The sequence below is a fragment of the Platalea leucorodia genome (assembly GCF_965183815.1).
Source record: "Platalea leucorodia genome assembly, chromosome: 2".
Taxonomy (NCBI): Eukaryota; Metazoa; Chordata; class Aves; order Pelecaniformes; family Threskiornithidae; genus Platalea; species Platalea leucorodia.
The window spans coordinates 16,890,909-16,911,424 of record NC_138824.1 but is presented as its reverse complement, the minus strand read 5'-3'; the positions used below and the strand labels follow the sequence as shown (position 1 = coordinate 16,911,424).

Here is a 20,516-nt window from a genome sequence, read left to right as displayed (position 1 = left end):
CTCTCTTCCTCCTCTCTCCCCTCCTTTCCCCCTTAAAAGCCCTATGTTAGTTACAGCTTATGATTCATGTTTACCCAGAACGTACGAATGACCCTACCTAAAAATGCCAGTAATTTGCAAGATAGAAATCTTTGGATAAGATACAAGAAATATCTACTGTTCAGAGTTCTGATCATTTTCCATCACCCAGCAGCCTAGCAACATGCTATCCAGCTGGTTTTCATTAGTATGCTTGACTGACATCCCACCTCTCCAAGATGCACACTTTGTTTTGTGTTCCCCAATTTGTTGCACTGAATAACAGTATCTAGTATAAAATGTAGTTTAAATCTGCTTCCACCAGAAATATTATCCATGTATTCAATATATTACATTTTTTTAAACCACACAGTGGTCCAGTTTAATATAAGTTTGCATAATCATTTCATCATACATAATTCATCTATATAATATCATGATAGTAAACATTGTCAGCACGTACCTTCCGAGGGCCCGTGTTCTTCAGCTCAAAGACATCCATGGTGTAGTTGACTCTGCGACCATAGTGGTCAAACTGAACGTTTCCTGTCAATCCTTGTATTCGAACCTACAAATGGAAGAAAAAGGTAACCCTTAGATTACCACAACAACATTACTCTAGAATAGACAGGCATTATAAAGCAAAAAGTTGGCTACTTTTCCTTTGTATTTCTTTTTCCTGTCAAACCATGCTCAAAGTAGGCTTAGATATGCCAGTATCTAAGTGCTAACAAAGACACATAATGGACCTTCTCTTCTTTCATGCTGTGCAGCTCAACACTTTCCAGCTGCAAGTGCTAAAGAGAAGTACATTTTTTACCATTCTCATCACTGCTGCAGAATATTTTGGATTACATGACATATACCTAAAGGATGTTCGGCCTGAGCTCATATATCTTTTTAGATCACACTCTGGTGGATTAAATGTATAAACTGAGTATATATTGCTCATCAAGGTAAACTTGACAACAACCTTGGCCCCAGCAAAGCAATTTACTATCACAAAAGATGGGTGACATACATAGGGCCTGAAAATGGTGTTTTCAAAGCCTCAGAGTGGAGAAGGACAGGTGTAAAGCCATAAGACTGGCTGTGGCAGTTTTCCACCACCTGTGTCTGAGCTGAAACCAGAAGTCTTTTTTTTAGTTTCAGCGCTTTACTGCCTCACCAAAGAACACCCAGGCTGTGGTCCTCATCCCAGAGAAGCCATGGCCATATTGCTGCTGGCTTTGATTGTATCAGGATCCAACCATGCAAACCTCTATGGCCAGATTCAAAGGCCCTAACACAGAAGCCTGACTTCATGCTTCTCACAATTGTTGCAGATCTGTGCATCTGCATGGAGTATGTGAAGCATACAAAATGCTTTATTTCTATCCCTAAGAGTCAGTATGTGGATTTAAACCACTTACTCCTTCCCTCTGTCCATTTCTATCTCTGCTGATTTTTCTCCAGGACTGAAACCTTGGCTTCCAGGCACAGAGCTGCCAGCTCTGTCAGCAGTCACTTATCCTCAGCAGTTTCTCCTGAGTGGAGGCTGCTCATTTGCAATGATTTAAATTCTACTGCAGGATTTGTATTTTCTTACTGTCCCATTCAAAGGAAAGGCTAAATCATCTTGACAGAGATCTGGAACTTTCGAGGCATCCATATTCATCAGGAATTCAAAATCTTGACATCAGAGAACAATAGCTGTGGGTTATTTCTTTTTAAATAAAAAAATACTACCTATGCGATTTCCCTGGGAGAAATCTACTTTTATTCAAGAGGACAAAAACATATTTGAAAGGTTATTTGATGTAGCTATACCTTTTTCCTTAAATGACAATATCAGTATGCCCAGGTTATATGCAAAAGCAACAGATGAGCTCACCAGTTCAGTGGAGGAAGTCCCAACTATCTTAACAGAACTAACAGTAGCTTCAAATAGTAGCAGTTCCCCTCTTCCTTCATGCCAAGTTATAAACCACAACAACCAGAACAGCCCCCAGCTGTTTCCAAATGGCAACTAAAAAATAAATTTCTCCTCCCCCATTACTATTGTTGTGTATAATATCTTCCAAATCATATGCTGTACAACTAGTATCCAATATTCACAAAAATCACTAGAATAAAGCCTATCCTTACCTGTTTTAATGTTCTCTCCATATCAATTCCTTGACCCCATGGGGCTGCAGGGTTAGCAAGACAATCACCGGCATTTCCTCTCCTTGAAATATCAATTTTCTGTCTTCTAAGATTACGGAAAGTTTCAGCCATCACAAGTACTCCGTCATATGTTAATGCAGATGTATACTAAATAGATGGACAAACACACCACTTTAGAGCTGGCAGGTCTTTACAAAAAACAGCTGTCTCAGATATTTCTCATTTGATGCATTATGCAGCAGTTTCTACACCTTCATTTAGGAAAAAACTCTCCTTAAAATCAAAAGCCATTTTGTCTAAGGACCAAATGCGGGACTGAGAAGAGTACATTTCAGTAGCTCCAGCTTTAAAACTGTATTTCTTAAGGGTAGAGGAATCTGCCTCTGAAAAATTATTTAAAGAAACAAATTAAACTGGAGATACTAAAGTCTTAAATTTTTTTTTACAGCTGTCTTATATTTTAGAGAATAACCTCACCCACCGAATTTACTCAAAAGAAAAGAAAGAAACAGTAACTCACTGAGAAAATATAACTGAAAAAATGCACAGCTAATGAGCAGACATCCAGGCTACTGGAATTGTTAAGAATGATCAAGGGTATGTTCTTCCTATTGGAAAATGTATGGTGGCTTTCTGAATGACATAGGGCACTGAATGGTCTGTGTTTCTACACTAACTACAGTAACTGCTTTAGGTTGAGAACATGCCAAATGAAATGTGTAAAGCAAGTCTCAAACAGGTGTTAGCCTGGAGCCACATAAACAAAGGGGCATTTTCTCAGTATGGTCCTCTGATGGACATACTGCACCAGGAGAAGTTGTTCACATGTCCAAGACTGCTACTGATATGCCCTGTAACTTCCAAAATTTAAATTCACTTATTCAAGTCTAATTTGCTTCCCTTCCTTTGTCTTGCGTATTATAAGCTCTTTGGGTTACATGGTTTATCTTCATAATCTCAAATTTTGGTTATCTATAGGTGAATTATGTGATTATTCAGATTAATCATGCAGACTTCTCAGAAGGAGGCAGCACGATCCTGTTCATGTGGCAAGGAGTCCTATAGGCTAAATTGTTCCTGTCACCCATACTTGGAGATGTCTGCACACCATAGCCCACAGCATCCTTGTTTTGTTTTTCCTCCAGAACACTATATTTTTGAATATTCACTGAATTATGTAGCTATGCTTTGTATTATCCATGTTGATAACTTTCTCTAGACTTTGCCAACCTACCACTCTCCCAGCCAAGGGAGGGCTGATTGCTTACCTTTGTACAGTGCCCAGCACAAAGAAGCCCAGTCTCAACTAGGTCTGATATGCATTAGTACATACAATAACAGAACTATTTTGATGAAGTCATATTTATAGCTATGCTGTGATTTGCCTGCCAAGAAAATTATAGGTGAGAGAAATATTTTGTTATCCATCTGTGAGGGATTAGGATAGAGGAACACTGGGATGTAATTTCACTGTAAGATTGTGCCTGAAAGTCATTACTACAATAGGTTTTGAGGTGGATAGAATTTCCAGATGAAACTCCAAATGAAAATTTAAGGGTAGTAAATTTACAGTTGTGGTTATATCTCATACACAGAAGAATTCAGCTGTCAGGAAAGCTCTGCACTCTAAGTGAATCTAGATAATTAGACTAATTAATGTAAAATTGGTTGAAATTAAGTTGTCAGTTAAGCATTTGACCTTTAATTCCTGTCAGTAAAGGGGTGAAGTTGGAGAATAAGTGACAAAGGACATTCAAGTACCTCAGTGAAATGTGTTGCAGTTTGTGTTTCTATCATATAATCATAAGGATAGGCATAATTAGTTGCCAGTAATAGTAAGATAAACTGCCTTCTCCTCTGCCTAAATATTGAGGTCTTCATTCATGTATTCAACAATGCTAATCAGAAATTAGAACACTTGAGTGATATCTTTGGTAGTGCTTCGGATCAGTCAGTACCTTTGGTGGGGTCTCAGATCCTGGATATTCTCTCTGGTCCAGCTTCTTCCAGCGCTGCATCAGCTTAGTTACCATTGGGGTACTGAAATCTACTAGTTGAAATCCAGTCACATTGGCTCCTCCATGCATAAATCTCTCCAGAGAAATATCTTTGAATCCCTAGAAAATCAATTTAAGATTTTGTTTGTCCTCATACACCACTGTGGGTCCAATCTCTTCTAGGTCAGTGAGGCAGCATAAAGAATGTACAGCAGCAGGTTTCCATTAGAAGCCAAGACTTAAAACTAGAGAAGAATGTTGAAGCTTTGTTCATAATTTCCATTTGTGCAATAAAGAACGAAACAAAACCAAGAAATAAATTTCCCACATTATTGCTATGGTGGTCTTGACAGCCAAGCAACACATTGCTGGGAATGGCAGACAGTTTTTGAAGAAATGCTTTTGGCAAATCAACTGAAAAGTGCCGGCAGAATATTAAAACCTTAATCCAATTTCCATCAAAGTTGGCAGATTTGAATGAGCACTGTACTAGTACTTTAACTGATATATCCCTGTTTCTTTGCATGTTTGCAAAATGAACAACACTATTGTGTAAATACATTTATTCCAGATTCATTGTTCAGGCTGAAGGTGTCTGAGATAATGAGATAATATAATAGACATTAGAAGGCAGAGACAGCGCGTGAGGATCTCACTGCTTGTGCAAGGAAAATATAACATCAGAATCACACTTTTGTGAAATATGATGGTGGTAGCTCTCAGGTCTGCTATATATTTAAAGCCTGGAGTGCCCCCCAACATTGAAAGAAAAAATAAAGTATATATACTTCCTGACCTATTAGTTTCTCAGGCTAATCTGTTCAGCACGTATAAAGACAAATTCATTAGTAAAATTTGCCTTTACAGAAAAAATTGAACTTCAAGAAACTGCATAATGCAAGCTAAGAAGCAAGCATTAATCTTTCTGCTCCTTTCCTAGCTGCTATGTTTAATGCTAGCTCAGAAGTATCTTATTTTTGTTTTCTTAAATTCCTCTGATCAGCATTTATCAGTGCAAACAGAAGTGTATCATCACACAACTTAAAAAAGAAAGATTTAGGAAAAAAAAATTGTGGGGTATTGACCCAATACTCCAGCGAAAAAAAACTGTTAAGGACAGAGATTTGATTCCTGTCCTAAAGGATACTGACAGTAAATCTAAAAGGTGATGCATCAGGAAGTCATATTACCCACATTATTGAACATCCAGTAGATAGCAAGGTGTGCCCCTGCTGAAGGAGATGAGTAGCTGTGCCTGTCTCCACTGTATATCCCACTAGCACTTCACTGCAACATCCCACTCCTTGCTTACAGGAACTGTTTTGCATGGGAAAAGTTACTTGGGGAACTAGAAATTTGTAATGCTGAAAATCTAATTTGTAAGACCTAAGAGAATAGACGTCTCATTTAAAATGCCTGAGGTCTTAAAAATAATCTGATGTGATCTTAAGTTAAGGTACAAGTACACCAAAGCACAATAAAATATTTCATGTCAACTAAGAGTCCTTGAGGGAGAATAAAAAGAAAACAATTTAAAGCATACATTAGATTGTCCTACATTCACTGTGCTTGGCCAGGCAGGTATTTCAGCTTAAAGAATGGGTTAATTTGAATAATAAAATATTGCATACACTCTTTCTTTGCCCTCTTCTGAACATTATGTGTGTGAATGTGTAGTTTAGACTCAGAGTGAAAATACTGAACTAGTAATTTGACTGGAAATAGCTGATCTTATAGGAAAATGAATGTTCCCTGGAGAATACAGGAAAGTTACCCCGAGAACTGTTATGTTAGTAATATTAAAAAGATGAGTCAAAAATCATGGTGCAGTTCTGTAAATTCTAATTCAGCCACAAGATACACTTAGCAGTCCTTTATGCTACATTGATTTTGATAGAATTTAAGAGGGTAACATTGTGCCCTTCTTGTCTAGATGGCTGTAACAACAAAACCAAGTTCTTTTATGCACCATAAAAAATGTATTATGCGCAACCACATATTAGTGACAAATGGCAAATGTTGTGTGAAGAGCTATAACTTCAAAGCAAAACTGAGTGTTTCACTTACCGGGCAGGGGTATAATTCTAGAAAAGTATCTTACCAGGTTGGCAACAATATAATGGTATCCTTTAACATGCTTTCCCACGCTCACAATCTGTGGGAGAAAAATAAGAAAGAAAAAAGAAAAAACAATGTCATATTGTTTTCTCTAGAAAGGTGGTTTCATAGCCAGATAGATATAAATTTTGAAATATATAACATCAGCAATATAATGTTGATAGTCTTTCTCCAATAAGGCAGTTATAACTTTCCAGGTGCTTGATTATGGGAAGAAGTTAAAATGAAAGTGAGTAAACTAATGAACTGGTAATCTGAGTGTCTTCCATATGATTGAAAATGTAGTATACTATTTTATCAAATAGAGCAATTATCTACGGGATACAAATTTAGAAGGAGGAGGTCACACATTATCTAGAAAGCCTACCCGCTGATGTACATTTTCATTTTAAATACGTGCGGAATTTATGAATCAAACTGGGTATTCATCTCTTGGGATCAAAGCTGTTTGCCCTTGACGTGGTCAAGTACTACGAGTGTTATTCAGCTCTTAGTAATACACTAAAGACTTCAGGAACGAGTATGAGTGAGGACAGAGCAAGAATGGACAGTGAGACTGCCCTTGAGTGTTTAACCCAAATATAAGATCAAGTGATGCAAAAAGGGAACAACCATGATGTGCAGCTGCTACAGTCCTGATATGGCAAGATCAACAACAGGGTTTAGACAAAAACTATGTCAACCCATGCCTTATATCAATATTATTGCCATTCCTATGATGGAATGCTTCTTTTTAATGTGCTGAAAATAAAAAAAATGAAGAGAGAGTATTTTGTCAGTAGAAAATGGTGTTAATAGTTCCATTACAGATTAAAGCTGTTTTTACTAAAGAAACTAACAGAGTTAGTTAAAGAGTCCTTTTAACTCTCATTTTTGATAGTTTACCACTCATTTAGAAGTCTGCTTGCAGCCCAAACATGTGAGTTTTTTTCTCCTCATGTACTCATCTCCACAAATCATTTTACCTTCCTTCCAAATGAATAAATAAGATACAGGCAAAAGTTTTCCATGAGGTGCAGGTTACTCAATAAGTAATGGGAAACTTATAGATCCGTCCCCTTTCTGCTTTGAAATCTTAGTTCTAGGCCTGGTCCTGAAGATTTGGCAACTTCTTGCCTTCGTGGATTGCACCTCATGTTCAAAAGACAGCACAAATATTCACTAAGCCTTGCAGCCCCTTTTCCCAGTGCAGCCCAAAATAATTATTATCACATTTTGGAGATGAGAGACAAGCTGCTGAAGGACTAAATAATTTGGCCAAAGACACCTAAGGATCGAGGATCTGAATCTGGATTAAAACTTGGAAATGCTTGATTCCCAGCTCTGTTGTTCCAGTAAGTCAATTTTCTCTACAGAAGAGTGGAAGGGAAAATCGAATAGATGTGGCATAAGCATCTTGTCAGAATGGTTTTAATTTCACTGTTTTAAAGTGATAAAGTGAATAAACAATTTGTCTGTTATCCTTTTTTCTTCTTGTTTCCCAACCTTTATTTCGTATTTATAGTCTGTACCTAAAGCGATTGTATTTAAAAAGCAAAACATAAACTAAAAAAAACCCAAAAGACACCACCCCTCCCAAGCCATGACCAGATTGTCACCCTTCATATAAATGAATCGCTTATTTCAGACTTATTCAAACTCCCATTAAGATCAGTGATTAAATACCATTGCTACCATTTTACTGGGGGGCAATGGAGGGAGAAATCACGCTTTTCCCTACCACCTACTCAACACATGCGAGGAGGGTGCTGTCAAGCCATTTTTTTGCACTGAATACAAAGGGTTCAAACCCCTGCTGGTTCAATGGCTTCAATAGGGATGTGATCCCTGACACCAGTAATGCTTTTACATCTGTATTTCTTCAGCAATATATGGTAATGAAAATATGCTTGCCGCCCCATTATAGGGAAACTGATATAGATTAAAACCTCACATTTTTAAATAACTACAGTATCACAGTTTGAATGTAAGTGGACTGACATGTACAAGATGTACGTGACATGATAACCAGATCCTCAGCTTGGGCAAATCACTGCAGCTCCCTTCGAGCTCTTGGAAGCTGATGTAGCTGTGGCAACCAACACCCTTAGTGATCTGTTCCCTGCTTTGGTTTTGTAACACAAACTGTGATGATCATTGCAACATATCAGTCAAATCAAACAAGGACATGATCAACCTGCAACTGCTGAGGTACATTAGATACATGTGCATAGCTGTCACAGTCAAAATGAGTAAATACTGCAAATGATTAACCAGATTTGCTTCTCTGCTAACTCCTAGCAAATACATGTAGAAATGACTGCAAAATTCCTGGATTTAATGTGAAAAATACAGAATAGTTTTGAAAAAAACATTTGACTCTTTCGGTGCATTCTCTCAAAACTTGTCTCTTAGGGTGAGTGATAAAGGTAAGCATTTATGTATCATCTAGTTTTCTTAACTTCCTTTATCGTCAGTGGAAAGAGCAGGCACTTTGAGGAAATGATTAATCTTATCCTAAAGCACATGTCTAAAATTAATTAGACAGCTTGTGCCCTGAAAGTGCATATTTTTCTGCGCTGACTAGAAAAAGACTTGATGATGATTAGCTCTGATGTAGACACCTAATTTTATATCCCTAATGTTAACTGAGACGAATTTCACCCTAAGAATGTTGACCATGCAGACAGAGAAGAGAAATTATGCTATATGGTTTGTATTTCCAACCAAGAGTGGATACAATTCTGATTTTGAATTTGAAAATGTTTATGGTTATTGATCACACACAGTTTGCAAACCAGGAATTGCTTATGATTTAGGAAAAAAAATGCCTGTTTACTGAAACAGCTTTCTGCGAGCATCTCATACTTTCAAATGTCCAAAATATACATGCAGTTACCTTTCTCTCTCAAATACTCAAAGCTGCAGATTTTGATCTATAAAATAGGATATGAATTCTCGCTACCTGAAGAACCGCCTTTCTCTATACTGTACTTCTGCACTGAGATAAATTGAGGCAATGAACTTAAGTCTATCATAGCAAGAGAAGGAGTTTCTGACAGCTACTCAGTCTGGAACACAAAATCTCACACTTTTCTTCTCCATTCTTTAACTGGTTAGCAGTGACTAGAGCTTCAACAGAGATGAGACCTCAACCACTCCATACACATAACAGTAGACATTGCCCTGAATCACAAACTAAACAGATTAGTGCTGGCAAGTGAGGGAAGAATATTTTTCCTCTATGGCAGAGCAGAGCGGGAGGGTAAAAGATCCAGGAAATCTATTCTGAAAGGGAAAAACAAGGCTGAGATTTTGACAGATGGGAGAGTGTTACAGAAAGCCTTTGCTATAGAAGTTCATTAAGTCTGGGGGCACCTTAAAAACCCAGGTACTTCCTCGTGCACCCCTAAATTCAGACCGAAGGGCCAAGCTCAGTCACAGTCAAGAGAGAGGGCAGAGTTCCATCGTCTAACATCTCCATTAGCAAGCAGCGAAGTCCGTAGGATAGTATCTGTACAGCAAAAGCCTTGGTGCTAAGGAGCTGGCATCCATAGCACGCACATTTCAGGGTTTTACTCTGGACTATCTCTAACCTGGTCACTAGAATGAACTCACACTGGGCACTGGTACACTTTCAGGGGTGCTTCTGGGCACATCTTCTTGTTTGGCATCATCCAAAAGAAAATCATGTATTTTGAGTCCACCCTTGATGTGAAACGCAGCACAGTAAATGGCCACAATCAGGAGATTCACTTCAAAAGAGCACGCTCCTGATACCAAGATGCTCTGTGTGCGTTTGGGCCCCACTCTCTAAGGCAGGCCCTGAGCATCTGTAGAGCAGGTGGCAGATCCATGTATAGCAAAAGGCTGAGCAGTGAGAACGTCTTCATTATAAAAGGAAGGCCCTGAAGAGAGGGTGATGCTGCCACAGGCACCCATGGTGGCTCTGCCCAGGGAGCAGGAGGTCTGCCTTGGCTCTCACCCTGGCCAGCTGCAAAACCTGACACAGGGCTAGGCATCAAAGATGGGCTTTGCCAGTCACAGAAGCAGTGATACACCATGAAACTGCTGATATGGTAGGTCAGGGTCATGGTAGGTCAGGGAGGACCCTCTGTATGTGTTACTGTCCTTTTCATCGCTTCAGGATGCTTTGATTCAAAACTGCCCTAGTGCCAGCAGCCTGAGCGAGTGAGAGACCCATTCCTCCCCTCACATAGTACTTCTGCCTGACACCTTCTAAACATTTATTCTTGCTCTGTACTCCCAGTCTTGACTTCTCCTTAAACACCACATGCAGATATTGCACCTGGCTTTTGTTGCAGTGAGAGTTTAAGGGGACCTCAGCTTGCTCAAGGAGATTTTGGGAAGAAAGTGTTGAGAAGAGTGAACTGATTTGTGACTTCTTTGGGGAAAGATGAGAGCAGCGGAAAGCAAGATGCTGCACTGGCTTTTGTATATCGAATTGCATGTTTTAATTCAATGACCAAGGTGGCTAGCACCTCAACTGGAGCTCTTTTATACTCTTATGTGTAAAACTGAAGAAATTATTAAATAATCATCACAGTTCTGAAGAAGAATGAATAAGAAAATACAATCTGCTTCCGAAATTACCATTAACAGGAAAGACAAGAGCTATTCCATGTATTATCTAGTAGTCACACTATTAGTGAATACTTCATTTCAGTAAAGGCAACAGGATAGAATCAAAGAAAGTGAAATATTAAGGTTATTAGGTATCATTGTGTACGTGAGTGTCTGCTGAAAGATGAACTTTGAAAAAAAATAAAATCAGCCTTAGGCTCTGTTCACATTACCAAATGCATTTATATACAAGACACTAAAAAGGGCAGTACATTGTGAGAATTTTTAGTTGCTGATCTATCATACTGCAATTAAGAAAATGTGTTATTTTGATTTCAGTGATTCCAGTGGTAATCAAAAGTAACTAGAATTATACGACTGACTTTAAAGTGTGGTAAAAGCAGGGCCAGTGAGATCTGAATCCAACTTAGGCTTTAGACACAACACTGAACTTTCTGACTTTATCATACAATACTCTTCTTTCCATTTAGCTGAACAATAGCCTGGCCTAGGAAATTCAGAAACTATTCCACTACTGAAAAGAAGAGCTACCAGTGTCTGCTTTGATTCTTTTCTTTTTTTTTTTTTTTCCCCAGGAGTGGCAGGCTCACTGACTTTGATAAAATCATTTCCAGACTTACATCAGCATCTGAACAGAGAATCAGGCCCCAAGCCATCCTCTGTTCTCTACTACTATGAAATGGATATTGCATATAACTCATTTTAAAAGAATGCTTAACTTCTGTACCATGAAATGTGCCTCGTTATGATTTCCAGAAGATGGAGGTCAGTACAGCTGGAGTGAAAAGGACTTATTTTCAGTTAAGTCTCTTCAAAAGGTGATAGCTGTGCATTACCAATGGGACTTTAACAAAGGTTTTCCTCTTTGCTATTGTGTCACAATCCGCTGCCTTAAGAAAAAGAACACTTGCAATAAAATGAAGTCTGTCTAACACAATATAAAAAGTGTGGAGACTTGTTAAAGATGGAAGATTGAGATCTGACCTGAAATATTGTGGCAGAAATGGCGATGTTATAAACCACAACTGAAATGGGATTTTATACAATATCTGAAGCAAGGATAAATCTTTTACAAAGCCATAAAAAGGCAATTGAGAAACATGCTTAATTTTAACAGCTAGTGCTTGCGAAAGGCCACTGTTGTTGGGGAAAGGGTGGACTGTTAACAGCCTACAGCCACCAGAGAGGATGTTAAAGAAGGCAACAAACAAAGCAGAAGTGGGTCCTTACAAATCAGTGTTTTTTCTCTGTTGTGAAGGCAGGTACTGAGCCAGCACAGCAGTGCACACACCTGCCCCACACACAGAGTAGAGGGGAAGGATGCTTCCTACAGAGCCCCTGTGCCCACGACCAGCTGGCAGGGCAGAGCCCTGCATGGCGCAGGCAGCTGCTGGGAAAGAAAACCTGGAGAGGTGGCTCAAAGGCCATTAACCAGTGCTCTGAGCATGGCTGGTTGCTTTCTTCTGCTGCTAAAGTTGTTTGCATTCAAAACCTACTCCTGTGAAAGGCTCACTCAGAGCTAAATGGGATATGCAGACTTATAGGGAAAAAGGAGGTGAAGAAAGAGAAGGGTGTGAGAAGGTCACTTTACAAACCCCTTGATCCATTTGCATTCATCCTTTGTCTTTCAGTAACTGAAATAACCTATTTCTCCGGTCCAAACCTTATCAGTTGTGTGGTGCAGTGACAAAATGTGTTTTTATTACAGTGCAGTGCGGGACTATTATTATGTGCAAAATTCCAGCTGCTTCACAGAAAATGAGCCTATGCAGAGAGCCCCTCCTGGCTCTGCGGGGTGAGGAAGATGCCGGTGGCAGTGCCAGCAGCTGGCTCCTTCAAGGAGAAGAGCTATCAATGTTGCTTAGAAGCAACTCTGTAGACCTCTAGGGGAAAAAAGCATGGAGAGAAAGGAATGATGAGGAAAAGACACTTTATGAATCTTCTAACCCTCCTGGGACTAAGAAGAGATACACAGAGAGCTGCTACTCTGTCCCTGAAGTAATTTAAGTCCAGCAATGCTGCTACTGACCCAAATTACTGTGTGCTGTGCACATACCAAATTCTTTGGCTAATGATTTGCTCCTGTGGTTCTGTGTGAGCAGAACTAAACCCACATTTTGTTTGTGCAAATCAAGAACATATAGAGGAAAACCAGAGACAGTGAGAGACGAGGGAAGTCCATGACGTTTCTGACTCAAGTGATAAAGAAATTACATGTAAAAGCAATGCAGTCTCTTGATAAATACTTATCTGTGTTGTGCTAGTGATCTTTTGTGCCAATGCGCTGCTGCGTTCATGAAAAACAGGAAAGCAGAAGAAATTGTGGAGGAATGATTGAGCTAATACTCTGTGTAATTCATGCGTCTGGCTAATTTCTGCCTTCCTGTAAGTATTATGTTGTAATTTATTAAAGTATTATGTTTTAATTTATTATTATCTTAAATTAATTATGCCAGTGATCTAAATATCATTTGCAAAAATGCCAGTTGCTAGCTTCAATTAGTAGACACACTGGAAATTGCGACAAGAAAAAACATGTTTTTAAAAACAGCAAAATTTACAACTTGATCAATTTAGAGAAATTCAGCAGTCAAACATTACTTTTTCAGGTTTAGCACTTCGGTGGCAAAATATTAAGAGCAGACCAAGAAGGACTGGAATATGTCAGCTGCTGTACTTTTCTCCACTCACACATTCATTTACTTTCATTTTGATGGTAATAATAATAATCAGTCTTGCTGTGACAGTCTGCACCACTTTACCCATCAGAGAGATTTGGTTTTCAGTGCTAACGGCTACATATCTCAAGGCTCTTTAAGGCTGGGGAAGCTGAGGATCAGCGATGTCAAACAACACATTGAAAAACTGAGTTAGTTAGACAGCTATGAACAGCATCCAAGACACTGTGCAGCTACTTCCCTATCATGGTTGTTAATAAGTATTGTTAGCTATTATTAATTAGAGTTTATTGGCTTGTAATTTTTACAAGATAAGATTAAAGATACTAATACTTTGCCATGTGACAACTTTACATCCATGTTTAATTTTTAATATTACAAAGTACAATGTACATCCTTTTTATTATTATGTATCAATTCAGCTGTGTACATCGAAGCATTAAATATGTGCCAGATGCTGCGTAGCAGTTGTTGCCTCTGTGTTTAAAGGCAAATACAGCCCTGGATGAGCAGCAAGGCTTGATCTTGCTAATACTGAGTACTGACAGAGCTAAGAAAAGTGGTGCCTGTCTACTGGGAAACATCCCGTCTAGTTCTTACAGGCAGGGGAGGGCAGAGAGCAGGAAAAAAAGACTGGAATCAGCCTGTCTGGTAGACCAGGAGCCAGAATGATGATCTCTGACAGCAAAACTGATTCACTATGCAAAATTCAGAAGAAAATGCTGCTCGCAGAGGACACCTTGGAAGATGTCTAACACATACAGTGCTGAGGTTTGAACTTTGTCAGATGGAGACGGGTGGGAGAGGATGGAGCTGCTACAGATGGAAAAAGAAAGGAAATCCATTGCCATTCTTGCAGCAAGGAGAAACATTTTTTTGCTGAATAGAGTCCTGTGTATGTCCATGTGCATGTATTTATGTACGTATCTGTGTGTACAAATATAGAAACAAACACTGCAAATGTTACTGCATATGAAAAAGCCTGAGAAAACAGAAATTAGGAGTAGCAATATGCTCTTTCAGAAAGGAGTAAACATAAAGGTCCTAGGCAAATGCAATTACAGTTAGCTTGTGTTTTTCAGTTCGCTTTGCCGAGCTTTGCACGAAGGTCATTATGGAGACACAGTTAAACTCAATTCCTAGTAAAAATCCACCCAAGAGGACTATCAGAAATTAGGAAGAAGTAGAAGAGTATTTAGTAGCAGAGAATGAGGAACCAAAATACTGGAGAAGCATGTTGCCTGGCTTAGTGAAGGATTTTTTTAGATGTGGTCACTTAAAGTAGCACAGAGGTTGATCTGATCACCCTAGCATTCCTTCTGGCTGTTTCTCATGCAAGCACATTATGGGTTTGTAAGAATCAATACGAGATGATACACAGTTCACCCACTCATAAGGTATTTTTATCTCAAGAGCTGCCTATAGGTGTGCAAACAGAGTAATGAGAAACAAATGAGCTCATCTGTGTAGATCTGTGCCTTATTTCTTTGGCCTGCCTTGCAGCCTGATTCAACAAACACAGCAGGACAGGCTGGGTACACACTGGATAGGAACAAACTTTGCAGGAAAGCTCCTAGGGGTTCTGGCAGACAAGTTTACCACGAGCCAGTCATGCACCCTCGTGGCAAAGAAAGCCAACAGCCTCTTGGGCTGCATTGCCAGCAGGTCAAGGGAGGTGACCCTTCCCCTCTGCTCAGCTCTGGTGAGGCACATCTGCAGTGCTGTGTCCAGTGCTGGGCTGTCCAGTACAAGAGAGACATGGGCATACTGGAGTGGAACCAGAGAAGGGCCACAAAGGCGACTGAGGGCTTGAAGCATCTGTCGTATGAGGAGAAGCTGAGAGAGCTGAAACTTTTCAGCCTGGAGAAGAAAAAGCTCAGGCAGATCTCAGTAATATGTATAAAGACCCGATGGGATGGTGTAGGGAAGAGGCTATCTGACTCCTCCTGGAGGTGCGCAACAATAGGACAAAAGGCAAAGGACACAGGTTGCAACACAAGAAATTCCAGCTAGATATGAGGAATTTTTTTTTTTTTTTTTTAACATGAGGTGGTCAAGTACTGAAACAGGGCATAAAGGGGTTGTGGGATCTCCACCCTTGAAAGTGTTCAAAATTTGACTGGATGAGTAACCTGATTTAAGCTTGCCCCCTTGAGAAGCAGGACTGTCCAGGTGACCTTCAGAGGTCACTTCCAAACCCAATTATTCTGTTGTTCTGTTTGTAGAATAGAGCAGCTCATGTCAGTACTTCACAGTCTGAATTTCAGAACTGGGTCCAAAATCTGCCTAAAAACAAATCTGAGAGCTCTAAGACTCCAGTCTTTTTTTTTTTTTTTTTTTTTTGATGCCTTACTTGCTCTGCAGTGTTTAATATGTGCTGACAATGAGAATTCTGGTAGAAAAAGAAATGGGGGACCCAAACTGTTAACTTCCAACTTCAGCATTTCATGCTTTTGAAAGCTCCCTTACATCATTTTACATGTCCTTTTGATATAGATTAACAGCATAAAGAAAAAACAATGAAAGGCCAAAAGAAAAGGGCTAAAGTATTTACAGTTAACAAAACTATCCATCATGATCTAAATGATTCTTATATTACACTTTTCAGCTTAATTGTAAAATCTATTTGGAGCATTGACTTCATTGTATATCTGAACACATTTCTGAGCACTGAACAAACTGTAAGTAATAGCTGTGAGATCAACTATGGCTGAGCAAATGACAGACTGCTTCTCTAGTAATAAGTGTTATTAGTGTCTGAAGAAGTAAAAAGAACAAATAGAATGGTTGAACAAATGTTTTCACTGAAATCTTCAAAATTATTTTCTGTGTTATTCTTCAAATCTGACCACAATTTCATCATTTTATTACACTTCACTCTTGCTTGAAAGTTAGCAAACAAAGAAGTAACAGAAGAAGTCTAGATGACATGTATTTACTGAAGGTAAATTATTCCAACCAACTAAATGCAAGTAAAACTTAGAAGAGAGTGATATGACATTTCCTTAAATGTGTGTGGTTTTCTATATATTTTTAGCCCTCTTTCCTAAGGAAATCATATTTGTGCTACTGAGCTGTCTGTGGGCCTGTCTATCAATTTTCCAGTAAAATATTTTTTAACACATTCAGCAATTTCAGCTATATTGAGAGGAAGACAATGCCTCTAAGACATCATCTAAGACATCTAAGACATCTAAGACATCTAAGACATTAAATCTGTACAGTCCTTATTAATATTGGGCACTGGGTGAAGAAGAGTGACCCATATGTTTTTGCCACCAAAGGGATAAGAAGCACCCAGACACTACACAGCCTGTCTGACAGCTACTAGTCAGCACATAGGTACTACCTGGTTAGTCAACTTGCTCCTATTTCTTGATTAGCCACAGCAAGTGCTATTTCTTGCTTGCTTAGTACATTCTTGGGAAGAAGATTTTTATGGTGCTGGTGGTAGTGGTGGTCTAAGACAAAAACAAAGCCCACAAAAAACAAGGGGGTATCAGTCCTCACTTCTTACTGTTTTAGTAGTTCTAAACACCACTTCGTTCTGCTATATGTAGCTTCTGGATTGCTTCAGATTGTACTGATACAAATTAAACAATGCATAAATACTAATGAGAATAAAATGAGAAAAAAAAAAAAAAATTTTGTTAAACTAGGAAGCCTGACTTGGGGTTTCATAAGTTCAGCTTAAATAGGTATCTGGTATTAACTTTGCTTGGGCTTTCTCAGTAATAAATAAAAACATATTTCTTTTGTAGGCATATTTATTTTGAAACATGAGTTCTGTATTTCAAATAGAAATTCAGTAAATATATAATAAGATTAAAGTAATGATTTTCTAATTTTGGTAGATACACCCTAAGGATAACTTAGGCTTCTGATTTTAGGTGAATAAACCAGAAATGCAAATAGATACACTATTTTAGAATGCAGGAGGAAAAACAAAATGAAAAGAAGGAGTAAGAAAAGAAGAAAAATTCCTAGTGAAAAGTGAGAGAAATGCGTGGGGCTGATTTCTTGCTGTGCCATGTGCAGTAAATGACTACTTTGGCCTGGACTGTTCAGATGCTGTACTGCTTGCTGCCAGTATTAGTGGATTAGTTGGTAGGAAATGGAAATCACAACTTTACAATGTGTATCAAATATTCATTGCATCCTAAGCAGAAAGTTCTTTGTTTTAAATTCAGGGGAGCACTTTAGACACACAAGCAGAGAATCTTCTGACTCTCTCACCGACTTTCATCCTTTGATTCAAACAGAATATTTTTGTGCTTTTAAAAGACCACCTGCTGAAAGTGTCGTAGTTCACAGTAAAAAGGGCTGTTGATAAACAAGGATATAACAGTCCTTGACAGAAGAATATGAATCACCAGAAATGCATTCTGCTATGTAAGCTATATCTGTTATATAAAACTGTGGAGATATTATTTTATCTTTCTGTGTCTTTGTTTTAACTCCTTTTTTCTATCTTGTCCCAGTAAGCTGGAAATGTAATGGTGAAATGTAATGGTAAAATATAATGGTAAAAACAATCTCTAATTTCAGGCATGTAGGAAAATGGGGCTTTGTCTCTGTTTCTAGTAATTTATGGAATACAAATAAAGACTATCGTAGTTTATTTTTTTAATGAAAAACATGTGGCCTATTTTTATTATGGCTGGGTATGAAAAGATAAAACAAAGGACCAGGTAAGTAAACTGGGGAGACAATTAATCAGATTTAGTGAGATCACTTACGATGTTCTAGAAAACATTCTGTTAAGCATAACGAGTCCTCCATAACTGTTAAGAGTAGATGTGCTTTCTCCAAAATGGAAACACACTTTCTGGAAGTTCTGGAGAAAGCTGACTAAACAACCCCAGCTCCCTCAGCTGCTCCTCGTAAGACTTGTTCTTTAGACTCTTCACCAACTTCGTTGCCCTCCTCTGGACACGCTCCAGCACCTCGATGTCCTTCTTGGAGTGAGGGGCCCAAAACTGAACACAGTACTTGAGGTGCGGCCTCACCAGTGCCGAGTACAGGGGCACTATCACCTCCCTGGTCCTGCTGGCCACACTATCCCTGATACAAGCCAGGATCCCATTGGCTGCCTTGGCCACCTGAGCACACTGCTGGCTCATGTTCAGGCGGCTGTCGACCAACACCCCCAGGTCCTTTTCTGCCAGGCAGCTCTCCAGCCACTCCTCCCCAAGCCTGTAGCGTTGCATGGGGTTGTTGGGACCCAAGTGCAGGACGCAGCACTGAGCCTTGTTGAACCTCATACAACTCGCCTTGGCCCATTGATCCAGCCTGCCCAGGTCCCTCTGTAGGGCCTTCCTACCCTCCAGCAGATCAACACTCCTGCCCAACTTGGTGTCGTCTGCAAACTTAGTGAGGGTGCACTCGACCCCCTTGTCCAGATCATTGATAAAGATGTTAAACAGAACTGGCCCCAGCACTGAGCCCTGGGGAACACCACTTGTGACTGGCCGCCAACTGGATTTGACTCCATTCACCACAACTCTTTGGGCCTGGCCATCCAGCCAGTTTTTTACCCAGCAAAGAGTACACCCATCCAAGCCATGAGCAGTCAGTTTCTCCAGGAAAATGCTGTGGGAAACAGTGTCAAAGGCCTTACTAAAGTCCACGTAGACAACATCCACAGCCTTCCCCTCATCCACTGAGCGGGTCACCTTGTCATAGAAGGAGATCAGGTTAGTCAAGCAACACCTGCCTTTCATAAACCCATGCTGACTGGGCCTGATCCCCTGGTTGTCCTCTACGTGCTGCGTGATGGCACTCGGGATGATCTGCTCCATAACCTTCCCTGGCACTGAGGTCAGGCTGACAGGCCTGTAGTTCCCCAGATCCTCCTTCTGGCCCTTCTTGTAGATGGGCATCACATTTGCTAAGCTCCAGTCCTCCTGGTTAGCCAGGACTGCTGATAAATGATGGAAAGTGGCTTGGTGAGCACTTCCACCAGCTCCCTCGGTACTCTTTGGTGGATCCCATCCAGCCCCAGAGACTTGTGTGTGTTTATGTGGTGTAACAGGTTGCTAACCATTTCCCCTTGGATTATGGGGGCTTCATTCTGCTCCCCTTCCCTGTCTTCCAGCTCAGGGGGCTGGGTACCCGGAGAACAACTGGTCTGACTATTGAAGACTGAGGCAAAGAAGGCATTAAGTACCTCAGCCTTTTCCTCACCCTTTGTCACTATGTTTTCTCCCACATCCAATAAAGGATGGAGATTCTCCTTAGCCCTCCTTTTGTTGCTAATGTATTTGTAGAAATATTTTTTGTTGTCTTTTACGGCAGTAGCCAGATAAAGTTCTAGTTGGGCTTTGGCCTTTCTAATTTTCTCCCTGCATAACCTCACGACATCCTTGTAGTCCTCCTGAGTGGCCTGCCCCTTCTTCCAAAGGTCATAAACTCTCCTTTTTTCCCTGAGTTCCAGCCAAAGCTCTCTGTTCAGCCAGGCCGGTCTTCTTCCCCACCGCCTCGTCTTTCAGCACATGGGGAGGGCCTGCTCCTTCGCCTTTAAGATTTCCTTCTTGAAGAATGTCCAGCCTTCCTGGACTCCTCTGCCCTTCAGGACTGTCTTCCAAGGGACTCTGTCAACCAGGCTCCTGAACAGGCCAAAGTTTGCCCTCCAGGAGTCCAAGGTAGCAGTTTTGGTGACCCCTCTCCTTACTTCTCCAAGAATCGAAAACTCTGTCATTTTGTGATCGCTATGTCCAAGATGGCCTCCAATCGCCACATCACCCGCAAGTCCTTCTCTGTTCACAAACAAGAGGTCCAGCAGGACACCTTCCCTAGTTGGCTCCCTCACCAGCTGTGTCAGGCAGTTATCTTCCACACACTCCAGGAACCTCCTAGACTGTTTCCTCTCTGCTGTATTGTATTTCCAGCAGACACCTGGTAAGTTGAAGTCCCCCACGAGAATAAGGGCTAGTGATTGTGAGACTTCTGCCAGCTGCTTATAGAATATTTT

The 20,516-nt window shown here is 40.0% G+C and overlaps 1 protein-coding gene across 3 annotated transcripts in view; it reads right to left on the bottom strand.

The window, feature by feature from the left end:
- Positions 1–20,516, bottom strand: part of GRIA4 (glutamate ionotropic receptor AMPA type subunit 4) — a gene marked incomplete at both ends in the record, with an annotated part of 233,713 nt that overhangs the window by 72,279 nt on the left and 140,918 nt on the right. For all 3 annotated transcript variants that reach the window (XM_082336963.1, XM_082336962.1, XM_082336964.1), the window contains 4 exons: positions 482–586; positions 2,146–2,313; positions 4,125–4,283; positions 6,265–6,318. In XM_082336963.1, the coding sequence (XP_082193089.1) occupies positions 482–586; positions 2,146–2,313; positions 4,125–4,283; positions 6,265–6,318 (486 nt within the window). The remainder of the gene's footprint in view (positions 1–481; positions 587–2,145; positions 2,314–4,124; positions 4,284–6,264; positions 6,319–20,516) is intronic.